A 15,848-nucleotide genomic window follows, 5' to 3' on the forward strand; every position below is an offset into this window, starting at 1 on the left:
GTAAATGTGATGTGGCACGCGTGAATCTTGCCTGTTGCACCAAACGGCCCTTGTTTTAATTGAGTTTGACACCCCTGCTCTAGAAATTCGTTCTAAAATTCAACTGTATGTAAGAGAATTTCTTTTTTAAATTAAACAGCTTTTAACCTTTTTAAACATTTATCAAATGTCCTTATGTGTAGAATTGCCCAGTCTATTACCAATTATTTTTCTTAAATAAGTTGAAGCCGAAACTCGCGCAAGTAATGATGATAAGAATTGTCAATCTGCGAAGACAACAAAAATCGTTTCCTATAGTTTAAATTCCAAAGAAATATTTGTCAGTTCTTAAATAAAACTTTTCACCAATAAATATACATCACAAAACAATATGCGCACCACTAAAAACAGTTTATGAACATTTATAACTTCAATTACTAATTTAAAATTAACACCATTCGGCAGGTCACTTAGTGACAGAATAAGTGGATCTGCATAAGCAAAATTCGCATGTCCACAAAAAAAAAAATCAATATATGTATTAATTCGTGGGCAAAAATATTGTTATAAAATGGCGTTATGTTTGTATTGATTTAAAATGATTAGAACTAGCTTATCAGAGGATCAATACTCCATTAATTCAATAAATTGTTGATGAAGTTTTTTTTTTTAAGCAGTTGGAAGGAAGTGTAGGACAGGTAAAGTTAATCAAATATGCAACCTAGTTATATATATGCATAAAATATAGCGGTGACACGTGACTACTCATTCGTTGGGTACAAGTTTTTATATATATATATGGGTTTTACTTCACCTAAAATAAATATATATATATTTTGATAGATTAACCCTATATTTAGATTGAACCATACATGTACTCAAATAATCCACTTAAAATCTACTCTTGCAAACCTGGAATGCTACCCACAGGGTTACCCTCTTAAATGTAAGAGATTTTTTAATGTATAATTCAAAACTCCCAGCATTGGACGTCCAAATCCTCATCAACTCAGACAATATTAATTTAATTTCTAAAAGCCTTTTAATTTTGTCCCTTAATGGTCCACCATATATTACTTAAGTTTTCGGTTATTAAATCGCGGCAATTGGTCTTTAAATCACTCATTCCGACATAATTGTGACGACAGTTTTCTAAAGATGTATAGATAAAATGCGAAAACTAACAATTCAGAGCTAAAGTGGTCCAAGTCTGACCATAATTCAGGTCTATTGATTAAATGTAAACTTAAAAAATATAATCTTTTTATACACTTTTAAGATCAGTAATGTAATAATTTAATGAAGGTAAATAAGAATTCCTCATTTTTTATATAATAAATAATCCTCTTTGCTTGCTTTCGATTAATCAACGATGTCCTTCATTTTAAGTAGCTTCAATCATTTGATTTATTTTCTTAAATAGCATTCGTAAGTGGGCCAAAAAACGTTGGCTTGCCCTTTTTAATCTGTGTTTCTAGACACCTGAGTAGGAAAAGGAATGTCCAGAAATCTTGTTCTTCCTGTTCTAAACAAAGGTGATTTTTAAGAAAAGTAGAGCAACTAGAATTGTGAATAGACTTGGTCTATCTATTATTAATTTATTGAGCGAGCATGAACTTAAGAATAGTAACATTTCAAGAGGATCTTCTGGAGAACCTGGCTCTCCTAGCGCCTTTAGGAAAAGAAAAACTATTAGAGAACTCAGCTTTAAAGAAGTTAGCAGGTTCTATTAGACTTTCTAAAAGCAGTAATCGCAAAATACGCGATTGATAGCTTATTGTGAGTAGAGTACCACAAAGGATCTAAAGTGGGTCGGCATAGGGATTCAATCTAAATTAAAGAAAATTTATTTATTCTTGCAAATTTCATAAAAATACTTGTAGAAGGAATACCTAATAGGATCCCGGAGAAAATAATCTTCCAACAATTTTTTGGACAGCTGATCGAATCTGTTCATATTCTAGCTTCATTTCACCTTGGGCACGATGTCAAGATGTGTTAATTAAAGAAAACAACATAGATCTGCACAAATATATTAGTTGGACTATGCTCGTTAACCATACTTACGGAGCTTTTAAGCAGTTTTAAGTGAAAAGTATTTACTCTGATATGTCCTAATATTCGTTCAATTTGGATAAAATTTATAAAAATAAATCAGCTTAGAAAATACGTTTTGTTTTTTATTTTGAACTTTTAACTTGAAGGGGCTATTTTAGTTAATGAATGCCATCTTTCTTCTTATTTTAATTTTTCATCTGAAGTAGCAATCCAGTTTCATCAAATTAAAGTTTAATGAAAGTGATTTTCTCAGTTCCAAAAATAAATACATTAAATAATTAAAATTAAATGTCTCTCTTTGGGCAGGGAAAAGCGAATAAAATGTGGAAAAAATGAGTGTCTCCTTTGTGTATTAACGATGAAAATTGTTTTGTGTGTTATTAAGTGATAAGAGTTAAACAAAAATTTAGTTTGATTTATAGGTAGGTACATTTTTATTTCCAATCAATAGTCCTAATAAATATTAACCCCTTAAAAGGGCTTGCTTGTCCACGGGCGAAATTATATTTGACACATTTTAACTTCCAACTGGTAAACCTTTTTCTTTTCATAAACTTCAAAATATCTTCGGAAACAAAATTAAAAGAACTCTCATATTCTTGGAAACCAGAATTAAAATATTAATTTGCTTTTCTTTTTTTCTTGACAGATGTACATTAAGATTGCATTATAATTTCTAAATACTTATAATAAAAACCTTAAAAAGCAATATTCAAACTAACTTTGATTTGATCCGACTGATTGGCCAGATCTAAAGGTATTTTGACAGGTTCGTGAAAACAACAGCCAGCCGTACATCTTGTGCAACACATTGCCCCCTAATATACACCTATTTAATACTTTCTTATAATTATGATAATACCACACTTAATTGACACTTGACACTTTACACACTCATACTTGGCTATGGCTCGACTAAAACGTTTTCAGCTCCAACCTCACCAGATATCCTCCCCACAGTCTATTTCGGGAAACTACCCCTCACTATTCTACCAACGTACTTATAGATGCGCCATTCTACTATCTTCAATTAATACCATTAATGATTATGATGATGATGTTATTAATTAGAATAGTTCTATATTTATTCTGATTTATAAGCCTATAGTCAGCCATACTGCTATGATCTGATCATAAATAATCTAAGTCATGAAATACCTAGGAATTTACTAAATAATAATAATAATTTATCTGTAGCAGGAGAGACTGCCTTTCTTTAAATGAATAAATAGAAATACCTATTGTTAAGTTAATCTTCAATCTAAGTTGCTTGGTCCTGTTGTTTTTTGAAAATTAATACTATCAGTAATTATGACTATTGGTTTCATTAAAAGAGAAATTCAATGCTAATTACTCTGCAGGATTCAGCAGTTAATGAAACACATATTGGTTCATCTGCACTTGCATAAATTAGAGGAATGCTACATATAAGTACTTTATCAAGCGCATCTTACACTGAGGGGCAAAAAAAGTCATGATTATCTATTTAGGGTTGTACTTAAATAAAGGAATAATTTATCTTTAGTTGGTTAGACTGCCTTTCTCGACAGTTATCTCTTATTATTCTTTATTGGTTTCCAATAAATAGTTGAATATGAACTATTTTTTTTTTTTTACGTTAAATACATGTAATATGAAGGATTAAGTAAAATAGTGAAGACTGGATATGAAATGGGCATAAAACTACAAAATAAAGTAAAAATTATCGCTGATAAGAGAATAATTTTAAAATCGGTCGCCATAATAAGGGTAATTTCCAATACCTGTATTATCCCAGCTGTTGAGGTTTGGATTATATTCCTGATGGATACTTTCATATTCCTCACTTAGAGCAAACTTCAAGTCTTTGAGAGTTTCCGGTAAAAATGGACAAAATCGTCTTGACAGTTAGTTTCATGAATAGGGTTTAGATATGGACGACATGCTGGTCACTCTAAACATCGAATTGAAACATTTACCAGATAATGGAAAGATTTCTCGTTGAACATAGACGATCATTCTAGGGCATAACAAAAAAAAAATCATCTACAACCAATGGAGCGTATGGGACAACAACCTCCGAAAGAATGTTGCATGTAGGCCTCAGCTAAAGACCCTTTTATATTAATATTTATATACTAAGCCTCCAAATTAACTCATATCTTCTCCACCATAGCTTCTATGTATAGTGTGGCTAGCATGTAGTCCAGACCAAAACGCTATTGAATATCTATTGACCTTACGTTTGCTCTTAGTGAGAAAAACTCCTCAGAAAACATTTAAAACCTCATCAGACAGATGTCACGTCATATGCAAACAGTGATTGCTTCTATTTTTAGTCACGGTGCAGAAGCTAAGGGAAACAATCTCTATCTTCCGACTTATTGAGTTGCAATCGTAAGTTTGCGACATAAAATCTTTATGATCCGGGACAGATGATAAGTGAAAACATCTTGTGAGAAAATTTTGCAAAAAGATGTAGCTCCTAACAAGAAACGACAATGATCTATCACTAAGCCTCTAACCACATATTTACATATGTAGATAAATTCAGAAAGCGAAATCATTGTGGAAAAAAAAAATAATCTTAAGGGCTCATAATCACTGATTTATTAGGAAAACTCGCTAAAATATTAAATCCTTAAAGTATTCGTACCAAATATTCATTAAAATTATTAATATAGTATTAAGAAACTACAAAATTAGCATCCCAGATAACACATTTTTTGTTTTTAATTTACCTATGAAAATCCTTTTCCAAACAGGTTTAGAGGGAAAACACTGATTAAAATCATAATGATCGACATTACCCACTTTTTTAATTTAAATTATTTCAATAACAAATACAAGGTAGTATGATTCACAGTTATTATTGTCTACACTCTGTATATTTTATATAAAAATGTTTTCACCTTGTTTACAACCAATCTAATTTTATTAACGAAAAGAATGCTTAGAATAGATCATATTTTCAATTCTTAAAGAAAAAAAAATTAAATAAACATGGTGGACCATTAATGAAAACTGTCAAGTAGGTATTGGCATTTAAAATTCTTGGCAACGACGTCTGTGTTAGCTGTAAACCAGATCCTCGTGGATTTATATCACTTAAAGATCGAGAAATCATAAATTTGAGATATTTGTTATTTTAGCGAACAAAAATCAAGTGGCTAAATTTATTACTCTAATCTTAGTAAAAATAAGTAGGTTAAAACTGTTCAACTTAAAAACTCTAATTTGATCAATGAGCAATAAAGAACTTAATGCTTGCATCACTTTATAATAAACATTGATGAGTTGTGAAGGAAATATGAATAATTATATTGTACAGTTCCTCATCAAGATTTGGAGACACATTAAAACACAAATGAAAAAGCCAGGGCACACCATTTCAAGTCCAGCTAGGCATGTGAAACTCGAATAGAAGGAAAGAGCTGGAAAATAAACCTCAGTACAGATGGAAGTGGCTGACGGGAAAAAAAGGATCGGAAAGAAAGAAGTGGAGCCTCGACAGGAGAGAGAGTAGGATGATAGAAAATGTATAATAAGAAAGGATCCTCGCTCCGCTAAGAGGTACAGTGGAAGCATGATCGAGTAAATAATTTCACATAAGAAAAACGTGAACAATAGATAATAGGTCTGGTCAATGTTTACCGTGTGCAGTAATTCGATTCGTGCTTGCAATTGCTTTTGAGGTCGGCCATTTTCTAAGAAACTTCTAAAAAAATGAATAAGTTTTAAAGATGTTTCACATAAAATTGTTGGGGCAAAAAACTTAATGTACTTTTCAAAGTATGCCTTTTCAAAAACAGTTTTAATTTTGTAGAAAGTTATAAATTTTGCTTCCAACTGCAGAATTTAGACTGAAGTTCTGGGTCACATCTTATGGGTTTTTATCATATGGCTAGTTCTGCTAAACCACCGTGTTTTCACGTTGCAAAATCTACCCAGTCATTCCATCCAGTAGTGTACGATTTCTAGATGCCAGAATTACCTTCCATTATCTCTCATGTCATAAAAAATTAATGTTAAGAATACGACAATACTATTAAGAGAGCAAGCTACTATATCTAAATTTTAAAAATTCTATTCGCACGCAAAGCCCTCAATAATTCTCTTTTTTTCAAACAATGTTCACTTTTAACATTTGGTTTGTGTTTGTTTGTGAATATTTGTAATCTATTGTTCATTATCACTATATTCGATGCTTAATTAATTTATAATGCATTATTAATACTAAGGTATGAATGATTTAACATTGGTAGGATCTCTGAATAAGCTTTATCATAATTACCAATAAGTAATTAATACAATGGAAGGCATAGAACTAGCAACAATCTCAAACCTACCGATTACTTGCCTATACTTACTACAAATAATTCCTTTAGAGTAATTTATAAATATAAAGATGGCTCAATCACTTTTCATCTTTATTGTACTATTGAGTCTGTACTTTAATTTGAGGAATTATTCCAGTTCAATTCCATTCTCTTTGGAGAGTAGGTGGGTATTCTTTCCATAACATTTCAAAGTAATTCGCGTGTTTTAAAATAAATTTTTTAGAGATTTTTCTTAATCATTATCAGAATGCTTTTGTTTTGGAAAAATCTCGCTTTAATCGTCTACCAATTTCCTAGTGATTTGTAAATGTATATCCGTTGTACCTACCAGCTATTTGATAGAACAGAGATGGAAGTTGCTAAGTTGCTAAATTGTTATGTTTACTAGACGATTATTTCTGCTTTACTTTTAAAATATTCAACCGATAACTCATTTTGATGATTGTTTTCTAGAATGGTTTCTCCAAACCGAACTATTACATATATTTAGATGTTTTTACAATGAAAAATCGTTCAGTCTCAAAAGAGATATCGTCTGGTTCTTGGAGAAGTCAAGTCTTTGGAAAAATTGAAAATGAGTTAGCCGAAGAAGAGATTTGAAAATAACAATAGCTGTAGATGAGACAATGAAAGGTTTTTCATTTTATAAACACCCATAAACAAGTCTCAGAAAAAAAAAGTATTATGCTTTCTAATAAATCATAAATTTTATGAATATTTTACTTGTTTATTCAAAACAATATTGGGTTTTGATGTTTACTAGCCAGCCTTATCTATGTACACTCGTATTTTATCAGCCAATTTTAAAAATCAATTAAATAAACTAAAAATTTAAAAAAACAAAAATTAAATATGTGGGTATTTTCATAAATTAATGTGCTTTCGGTATAATTAGAAGAGAAATGGATCGATTTCGCCCTGAATTAAGAATTAAAAGGGTCAACTTGACTAATTTGTTTCTAGTAGGTAGCTAAGGTACTGTCAAGTAAACTATAATTTCGCTAAAAAGCAGAAAAGATATTAAATAGTAGAACAACTTTATAAAACTTTGTTTATAGAAATAATTAAATTCCAATTATTATTCACAAAAACATTTTTCGAATATAGACTAATACATGGTATTTTTATAAATGTTTTTATAAGATGTTTGAAAATTTACATTATTTAATGTTTGAACTCTGGTTTGTTCGGTGAAAATCGTATTTCTTTGAATGGTAAAATCTCTACTCCATCTGCTACAAACCAGATTTCAAAACTCAAAAGGGGGGAAAAAAAATGTTTAAGCAACGACATGGAAATATGGATTTACAACTATGTACCCCACATTGAAAGAGATAATAAAAACAAATTATTAATAAACAAACTTACTGGCAATATTGAACATTGTTTGTCTAATGGTACTAAAGGTTCTTCAGATTTTGGCCTGGTAATGTAGTATATAGAAGCTGCAGCAACTCCAGTTAGGAACCAGATAGTAGCTTGGTCTGACCAGCACCACCAATGTTCGTCTGTTAATACTGGAATGCAGAAGAAAAAAACTTTTACTATATTTATTTTTATTTTATTATTAATTGTATTAGAAAAACTGACCTGCTTGAGACATTTTTGGGGAAATTTCAAGGAAATCTAGGACCGTCTAATGCTTGATCCTATTGAATCTGAAAATGAATAAAAAGTTTTAAATATTCCACTAAAAAATAGAACTAGGAAGAAATAATATTATCAAGATTATAATTAATGTATATAAGTAAGTAGATGTTTGAAGACAGCCTGAATGGGAAATGGTATTTAAAGCTAAAGAACTTATCTAATTTAATCCTATATTTACTGAATGATTATGCTTTTTTGAAGAATCACTAACTAAACACCTCTTTATTTCAAGAATGTATATTTTTTTGAAATCTCTGTACTTTTTTTTTTCGTTCAAAGTTCAAGATTTCATCTTTACAAAATTGGTTGTTTTTTCTAGTTACCTTGTCAACCGTGGTGTTTTTAAAAGAAACATAAAATATGATGAGATACAGATACAATATAAATGGCAGTTGGATAAAAGTGAGAAGTTTTAATATTCAGATTGTTTTAGATTATTTTATAAAATATAAATTCAACACGCCAAAAACTTTATAGGTGCGGAAGTGAATAACTTTTTACTTCTAAAAAGAAATGAATTATCTAGGAGCTGCTTCAACCATAAGAATCTAAAATAGCAATTATTCAATAGTCATCTCTCGTTTATGAAAATCAAATTCAAGAGAACATTAGGATTATTTAAATAAATATAATTCACTATCATTTCACTCCTAACTCTTTCAAACGCTTGTAGAGGGTATTTTATTTAGTTAACTTATACATGCATAAATTTATTTCAATTTATTAGTTATTACCGACATGACCATCTATACTACCTCTAGATTCATGACTCAATTTAGTTCTAGCAACGCATTAAGCAAAGAAAACAAATTGAATAGCTACTTCTGAAAGCTGGGTCATTCAACCTATTAGAATCTGGCCTAAATATCGGGGTGCATATTAGGCTGTTTTAACTCTTAATGCTTTTACATCGCAGTTGGGGTGCCGACTAATAGCTTAGCTAACAGCATTTCTCCTTAAACTTATTTTATTTATTGCAATAAACCAATACAAATATTGTGGTTAATAATTTATTAAATGACATGGCTGAGTAATTAAGCCCAAATTTATATATATTTATCAAAGATTTATTTATTTATTTCATTTTCATTTATTAATTTTTTTCGTCACTCAGTAATTCAAGGGATTTCAAACACTGTATAGAGTGAAGTCACGACTCTCCTCGAACTCATTGTTCGAAAAAGAGGACAATGAAATTCTTCTCAAATGGCTAAAAAAGAAAATAAATTAATAAAATCTTAGGGTATATAAAAGAAGGCCTAGACTTCCAATAGGGAGATTTAGGATTTGTTCAAGGAACAAGAAGCAGTGTACCCTAAAATTTCGTAGGTTTTTATGGAATTGGCGTGCATCTTGTGAGAACTGAAGAAATCCTGAACCCTATAAGAACTTTACTAACCATACAAAAAGAAGGAAGTGGATCTATTTCAGAGCTCCAATATTTTAAGTAGGGTTCCGCAAGTGATCACTATTTGCTCAACTAAAACGCACGTAAATAGAAATCATCTATACAAAGAATTTTTCATGTAGGAACGGGGTAGAGGACTGTTATTAAAATATTAGATTAATATAATACTTAAGTAAAAATTACAATATTAAGATAAATTGGATATAAAAAAAAAGGCAGTTTACCGAAAAAATATATGGAACATGGATTTACTATTCAACTTGACGAAACTTGCAGATATTGTTAGATTAGCAATCTATTGGATTATATCCAGGGAACGGCTGCATAAGAAGATATGCTAATTTGCAAAAGTCTGCCAACCAGAACAACTGAAGAAAACATCTTTAATTTGATACGATTCATATTTCAAAAAGCAAGATCTATATTGGGATTCATGTCATCAAGTATTTACCGATAGAGCTCCAAGGCAATGCTTAGAAAATTTATTTCAACAATTATTCCCGATGTAAAAATGCTTTACGTTAGCACATCCAAGTCATTGAAAGAATTTATTTTTTATTAATTTTTTATAATTTAAAATAGTGTTCTTTTTGTTAATTATTCTTAAAGTGTTTTCTAGAAAATAAATAAAATAAAAACTTGAATCGCTACCTTCACTATTCATTGTCTTATTAAGATGTTCGTATTAAGATAGAAAAATAATTTTGCGAATTTGAGAAGAAAAAAACTTTAATGAACTATTTTATCTACTTCTTAAACATGAGGTTCTTTAAAAAAAAAAAGAAGAAGCTCGAAGAGTTCCTAAAAGTGTAAAATTTGTTGAAAACCCCTGCCCTAGAGGAAATGGAAAGGACAACTTTATACTTGTCACCGATTCTGTTTGGTATAAATTAAACTAATTCGTAATTTGTTTGCATTCATTAAAGAATTCATTGAATACATTAAAGCCTATCCCCGGATTTTTAATGGATACAAAAATCCCTGGTTGCTCGAAATCATGACCAAATAAATGGAAAACCGTGCAATTAGACAACTGATTTATTTCTCGTAAAATTACAGTACTAATAAAGCACAGAGGAAACAAAAACTAAAAAGTTACGTTTGAAGTCAGAATAACACTAAAATGCAGAAAGCTGAAACTCGATGTTTGACGTAGCAGCAGTCACCATGAGACTGAGTAAAAACGTTTTAGACAAAATTGGCCATCTCGATATAGTCAGTTTATTGAATCAATTTTTAAGATTTTTTTTGAGATTTCTTTTAAACTTCGTAAACTAATTGCGATCTTATAGATTTCAAAAATTTAATTTGAAATATTCTATTAATATTCAATTATGGGCAAACTTCATGGGAAAAGGCGGTTCGGCTGTTAAGTATCACTTAAGTGAATCGTAAGGTCTCACCAAATTTGTAATTAGGATATAAATAAATAAACAAGATCCCGAATTTGGAAAAAAAATTAATTTACCGAAAGAGCCACTTTGTAAAACAGGAAATGTAAACTTACTTTTATTTAATGGGAGGTTCAAGGAGGAGGGGTAAAGTTGTGTTCTCTTTTAATGTTTCGCTTCATGTGAGATTTAAACACTTGTACCCTCTCTAAGATCTTGGAATTTTTCCGACATCTGTGGCTGGAGGGGTTGCTGTAGAACTCGCCTGGCACCATTTAGGCGGCACCACATGGTAAGGAGGACGGATATAAGGAGGATAATAACGGCTGCAATGCACTGTTAAACCCCTGGGAAAGAAACAGAAAAAAGAACCCATGTTATTTATAAGTATCAAATGTGTTATTATTATTTTTTTTTTTTTAGATTTCTGCAATTTTAAAGACATCTTCAAAGAATTCTATTTGAACTTGTACAAGACGGTGCCAATTTTGATTGAAAAACGATTCACAGAGATTTTTTTGAACATTTTTAAATATTGTTCTGAGGAAGCTGTGGCTCACAAAAAATTCAATTTATTGGTGCTTTAATGCTCCGAAACTTTTATAAATAAATAAAAAAAAAGAAGTGAATACCCTTTTGTATCCCCATTACAACAGATCTGAGAAAGGACAAAGAGGTGTCCGAAGTGATGAACAATAAAGCTTCTATTTTTACAATGGAGCTTGTTTTTCAATATTACTCTACCCAAATCATTTTTGGTGATCTCATATAATTCATTTTAAGAAAAGTAGATCCAAAATTGAAAAAAAAAAAAAAAAAAAAAAAAATAGTCTCAAGATATATTTGTAGACTCTTAATATTTCCATTTTGTCTGGCGAAATTTTACTTTTATCTTTCAAAAATTTGAGGCAATTCTAGTTAAATGGTTGATTTAATAATCTGAGATAAGACAGACTTGGTCATGAAATCCGTGAATTTTAGTCATGTATAAGAAGGCTCTTGTAAAACTTTTCTGACTAAGCTAAAAGTTGAATTATATCATAATAAAATTGGAGAATGTTTACTCAATTTAAGCCTTGATCAAGTCGTGTTGCATTTGAGTTGTTATTTAGGATAACTGTTTACCGTTATCAAGTGACATTTGTAAGCTAATTCCTTAAACTATTCTCATCTAGTTCTTGATCCTCTATTAGTTCTATAATATCGATCTAAAATAGTAAGTCATACATATATCTTTCCCTAAGTCACTGTGCATCAACTCAACTAAATGAGAGTATTATTCTCTTATGTCTTTTATTTCTAAACAAAAACAAAAAACCGCCTGCTTTATAAATTTTTATCGTGCACTTCTGGGGACAAGTATAATACTTTTTAATCAAATAATTTGTTTCAGATTAACTTCTAAATAATAATGAGAAAAATGGTTAATTATTAAACTATTTAGTGCTAAAATACCTGAAGCTTTTGTGAAACGTCGGCAAAAAAAATTACAATGATCGTCAAAAAAGTAGAAACCTATTGTATCTGCAATATGAACCACAATCGCTAACTGGTAAACATTGTAACTTCATCAGAAAATATTAAAATGCAAGCAATTGTCATACTGCATTTTTTTTTTAAATTTAATTAACGTGTTATGTAGACATCAGTTTCCAAATTGCTATAGAAAGGAGGATGCCCAAGTTTTATCAGAAATAGAAATATCTTTTTTAAATACACAAAATTATAAATACATAAATAGGTGCCTCATTAAATCATTAAATTGAGAGATAAAGGAAACAGTAGGTATATTCTGAGAAATTCGCATGTCTGAAATAACTTACGCTATAATAAACGACTATATTTTTACATTCTCTTACTAGGTCAAGAAAGGATTGCGACATTTATTAGGTCAAGAAATTTGTAAACCACAATTATAAGATATCGATAAAACAAAAAAAAACCCTTACATTGAATTATTAAATTAAATAATGATGCAAAAAAAAAAAGTATTGATCAAATATAGCAAAATACGAAACATACAAACTATAACTGATTTTAGGTTTTGTTTAAAGAAACGTAAGGAAGGCGTGTGACACTCTCAGCCATGATTTTAACGATTTCTTACATTTCCGAAGCCTTTGAAATTCTTTGTTCTCAATAACTTCTGCATAAATTTTATGTCAGCAAGTAAGCTGAATTAAATAGTTTACAATTACTGTTAACTGTAAAAGTTAAAAGTTATTTACGTCATTATTATTCTCATATTTCTATTTTTCAAATGGCATTACATTTAATTCTACTTCTTAACTTGGAATCAGTACAGAAATAATTAAATACCCTCGCGTCAACCTGATACTTATGCCCTTTGATAAGATAGTTCATTGACTACCCCTTGTACAGAAGACTGAATGAAGTAAAAATTATTTTTTTTTTTTGTATGTATATATCAAAATGAATTTCATGAACATTATAACTCGTTCACTTGCTCCTGTCATTTATCATCTCAATATTTTACAATATTATTTGAACTCAGTAGTCTTCTTCTTTAACCTTATGTAATTAGTCCAATTTTTTTTACTGTTTATAATATATATTCCTCACAAAACCCTGACCTAAGTCTTGTAATTTATTAGTAATTTTAAGTTTTACAGGAAAAACTAGTTGCTGTTGAAGTTGCACGTGCAAAAAATAAAAATAAAAAACAAATACACGAAAGAAAGATGTCATTAATCAGCGTACACCCAAATCAGCTGGTTTCAAAAATTTATTAGAAATTATTTTTATTAATAGTAATAAATAGGAATGCAACAATCTGGACAGCCAGATGAGTCATAAAAGAAAACTGTGTGGACTTAATTCATTAACAAGTTCTCTGATCCTAGTGTATATACTGCAGAACTTGCAGTTAGTAACGACAACCGTTAGCCTAGTACCTCCCCGTACTGTGGGAAAGTTAAAAGGAGGTTGATGGATAAGCAGCATTAACTTACACAACAGGGCGCCAGAATAGCTACTTGCCAAATTACAATACAAACTACAAAAAATAAAAAAAATGAATGAATAAAAAGTAATGTAAGCTTTTTTTTCAGATGGAGCTTAAAATCAACTACCAAAAAAGATAGGTGTGGAAATCATGCATCAGCCCCTTTCTAGACCAGTTGGTTGTCAATTTAATTTTATGTATGTAATAAAATCTTTTTAATTTATATTGAGCCTCCTTTATTGAAACAAGATAATTTTTAAAACGTTTCGACTATCAAGGTCATTCTCTGTTTATTTATTGATCCATTGATATGTTATTTTTTATAATAAACTTGTTTTTTAGAATATGTTTCTCTTTGTCCATCAATAAAGGGCGGTCCTTATAGCTGCTTTTTTAAAATATAACTTCTCGTAGTATGATTTTTTTTTAACACTCTTATTCTTGTTCTCCTTTTCTTGGCGCTTTAACCTTTGGTAGGTCAAGGCTTTCCGAAGTAACAATCTCTATTTGTCACGATGCAACATAACCGCGACCTATAGTTTAGTATTCCAGCAGAGTATGGAATGATTAGTACTTCTGGAATGATTTTAATTTTTGGGTAATTCGTGCACTAACCATAAAAATGTAGCTTAAACTTCTTTTTAGAAATTCCAAAATGTTTATGCAAAAAACTGGGCATTATATTGACGACAGTAATATCTTGATAAATTACTCTTTATCATTTATGGACCTCTCCGAAATTTGAACGCAAAAATATTTCATGATCTAAAAAATTTCTTATAACGTAAAAGAAAAGAAAAACATCTGTGGGCTCTATTATGTCTATAAGACAAGTAGAAAAAGATTCTTTAAATTAGATTACGAGAAAAACTATATGAAAATGTCTTTAACATTTTTTATTCTCCCTCACCAGTTTCGATAATAAGTTTTATCTTCTTCTTCTTTGTCTTCACTCTTACGCCTTTCAGCGTCGAGCTTAGATAACTTAGGCCTTTAACCAGCGGATGTACTCTTCTCTGTTGTTTGCCAATTTTCAGATATAAGACCTAGTCTGACCTCGCTTTTGTGCCAATCGCTCGATGTAATCCAAATAGCCCATTCTTGGTCTGCGGCCTTCTGATTTGGCCTCCATAAAGCACCTAATCTTCTCCTCTCCACTTTTCCTGCAGACATGGCCAAACCACCCCAACTGCCGATTCTTCAACTTGGTTTCGAAGGGGTTGTATCTCTAAGCTGCTCCTTATTGTTTCATTTCTAATTTTATCACGCTTAGTTTTCCCTTCGACCCGGCGAAGAAATCTCATTTAGGCAGCTGTAACCCGGCTTGCATGCTTATCCAGCATAGTCCACGATTCTGCCCCATACTGAAGAAGAGATAAGTCGGTCTTGAAGACGGACATTTTTACCTTTTTTGCTGACCTCTCTTTTACCGTCCACAGTATTCTTAATCATATCACGTACGCTTTATTGGCTACACCCACCCGATTCAGCACCTCTTGATCAATTCTGCCATCCCGGCTAAACAAGACTCCTAGGTACTTAAACTCCTCTACTTGTTCCATGAATGCCCCTTCATGAAGGATGAACTATGAAGGGTATACTAAGTTTTAAATTAACTATTTGAAAAAATAAATGGTGCACAAAAAAAAAATACCGCGAATAGTGACGATACATGACATAAGTTGAAAACTTTTGATTATAAATGTATATTATATAGATCGACACGAAACATTTCTGTTAACAGTAATACAATGTCACTATATTTTAGTCACGTCATATTTATCGGGTAGTGACGGTAGTAATTTCTGCAATAATATACCAGCCATTAACTCAATCAATTGTTCCAATTTAATCCTTACCAATATTATCACTATTTTTTTTAAATGCATGAAAAACCTACTTCTGGACTGCCGTGAAAAACTGGGAAAAAAACATTAAATTACGGTTTACATTTGGTTGTTTTTTTTAACTCGGAGTAGTTGCTGTATAAACTTAATCACTTTTTTTTTACCCCAAAGCCAGAGCAAAATGGCCACATCAAATACAACAATAGTTTTTCTGTTTAAGTGCCAAGGTTC

The 15,848-nt window shown here is 30.6% G+C and overlaps 1 protein-coding gene across 9 annotated transcripts in view; it reads right to left on the bottom strand.

Moving 5' to 3' along the window:
- Positions 1 to 15,848, bottom strand: part of LOC141457238 (long-chain-fatty-acid--CoA ligase 5) — a 37,255-nt gene that overhangs the window by 17,282 nt on the left and 4,125 nt on the right. For 3 of the 9 annotated variants that reach the window (XM_074133930.1, XM_074133928.1, XM_074133927.1), the window contains exons 2-3: positions 7,947 to 8,014; positions 7,725 to 7,864 (exon numbers count right to left, since the gene is read on the bottom strand). In XM_074133930.1, the coding sequence (XP_073990031.1) occupies positions 7,725 to 7,864; positions 7,947 to 7,959 (153 nt within the window). In that variant the 5' untranslated portion in view covers positions 7,960 to 8,014. Of the gene's footprint in view, positions 1 to 2,759; positions 2,960 to 7,724; positions 7,874 to 7,946; positions 8,015 to 10,921; positions 11,153 to 15,848 lie in introns of those variants that run through there. The other 6 variants (XM_074133924.1, XM_074133922.1, XM_074133923.1 and 3 more) reach the window with 4 other exon arrangements.

This window comes from Rhodnius prolixus, unplaced genomic scaffold (assembly GCF_049639745.1).
Source record: "Rhodnius prolixus isolate KJV_2025 unplaced genomic scaffold, Rpr scaffold_10, whole genome shotgun sequence".
In the NCBI taxonomy this organism is placed as follows: Eukaryota; Metazoa; Arthropoda; class Insecta; order Hemiptera; family Reduviidae; genus Rhodnius; species Rhodnius prolixus.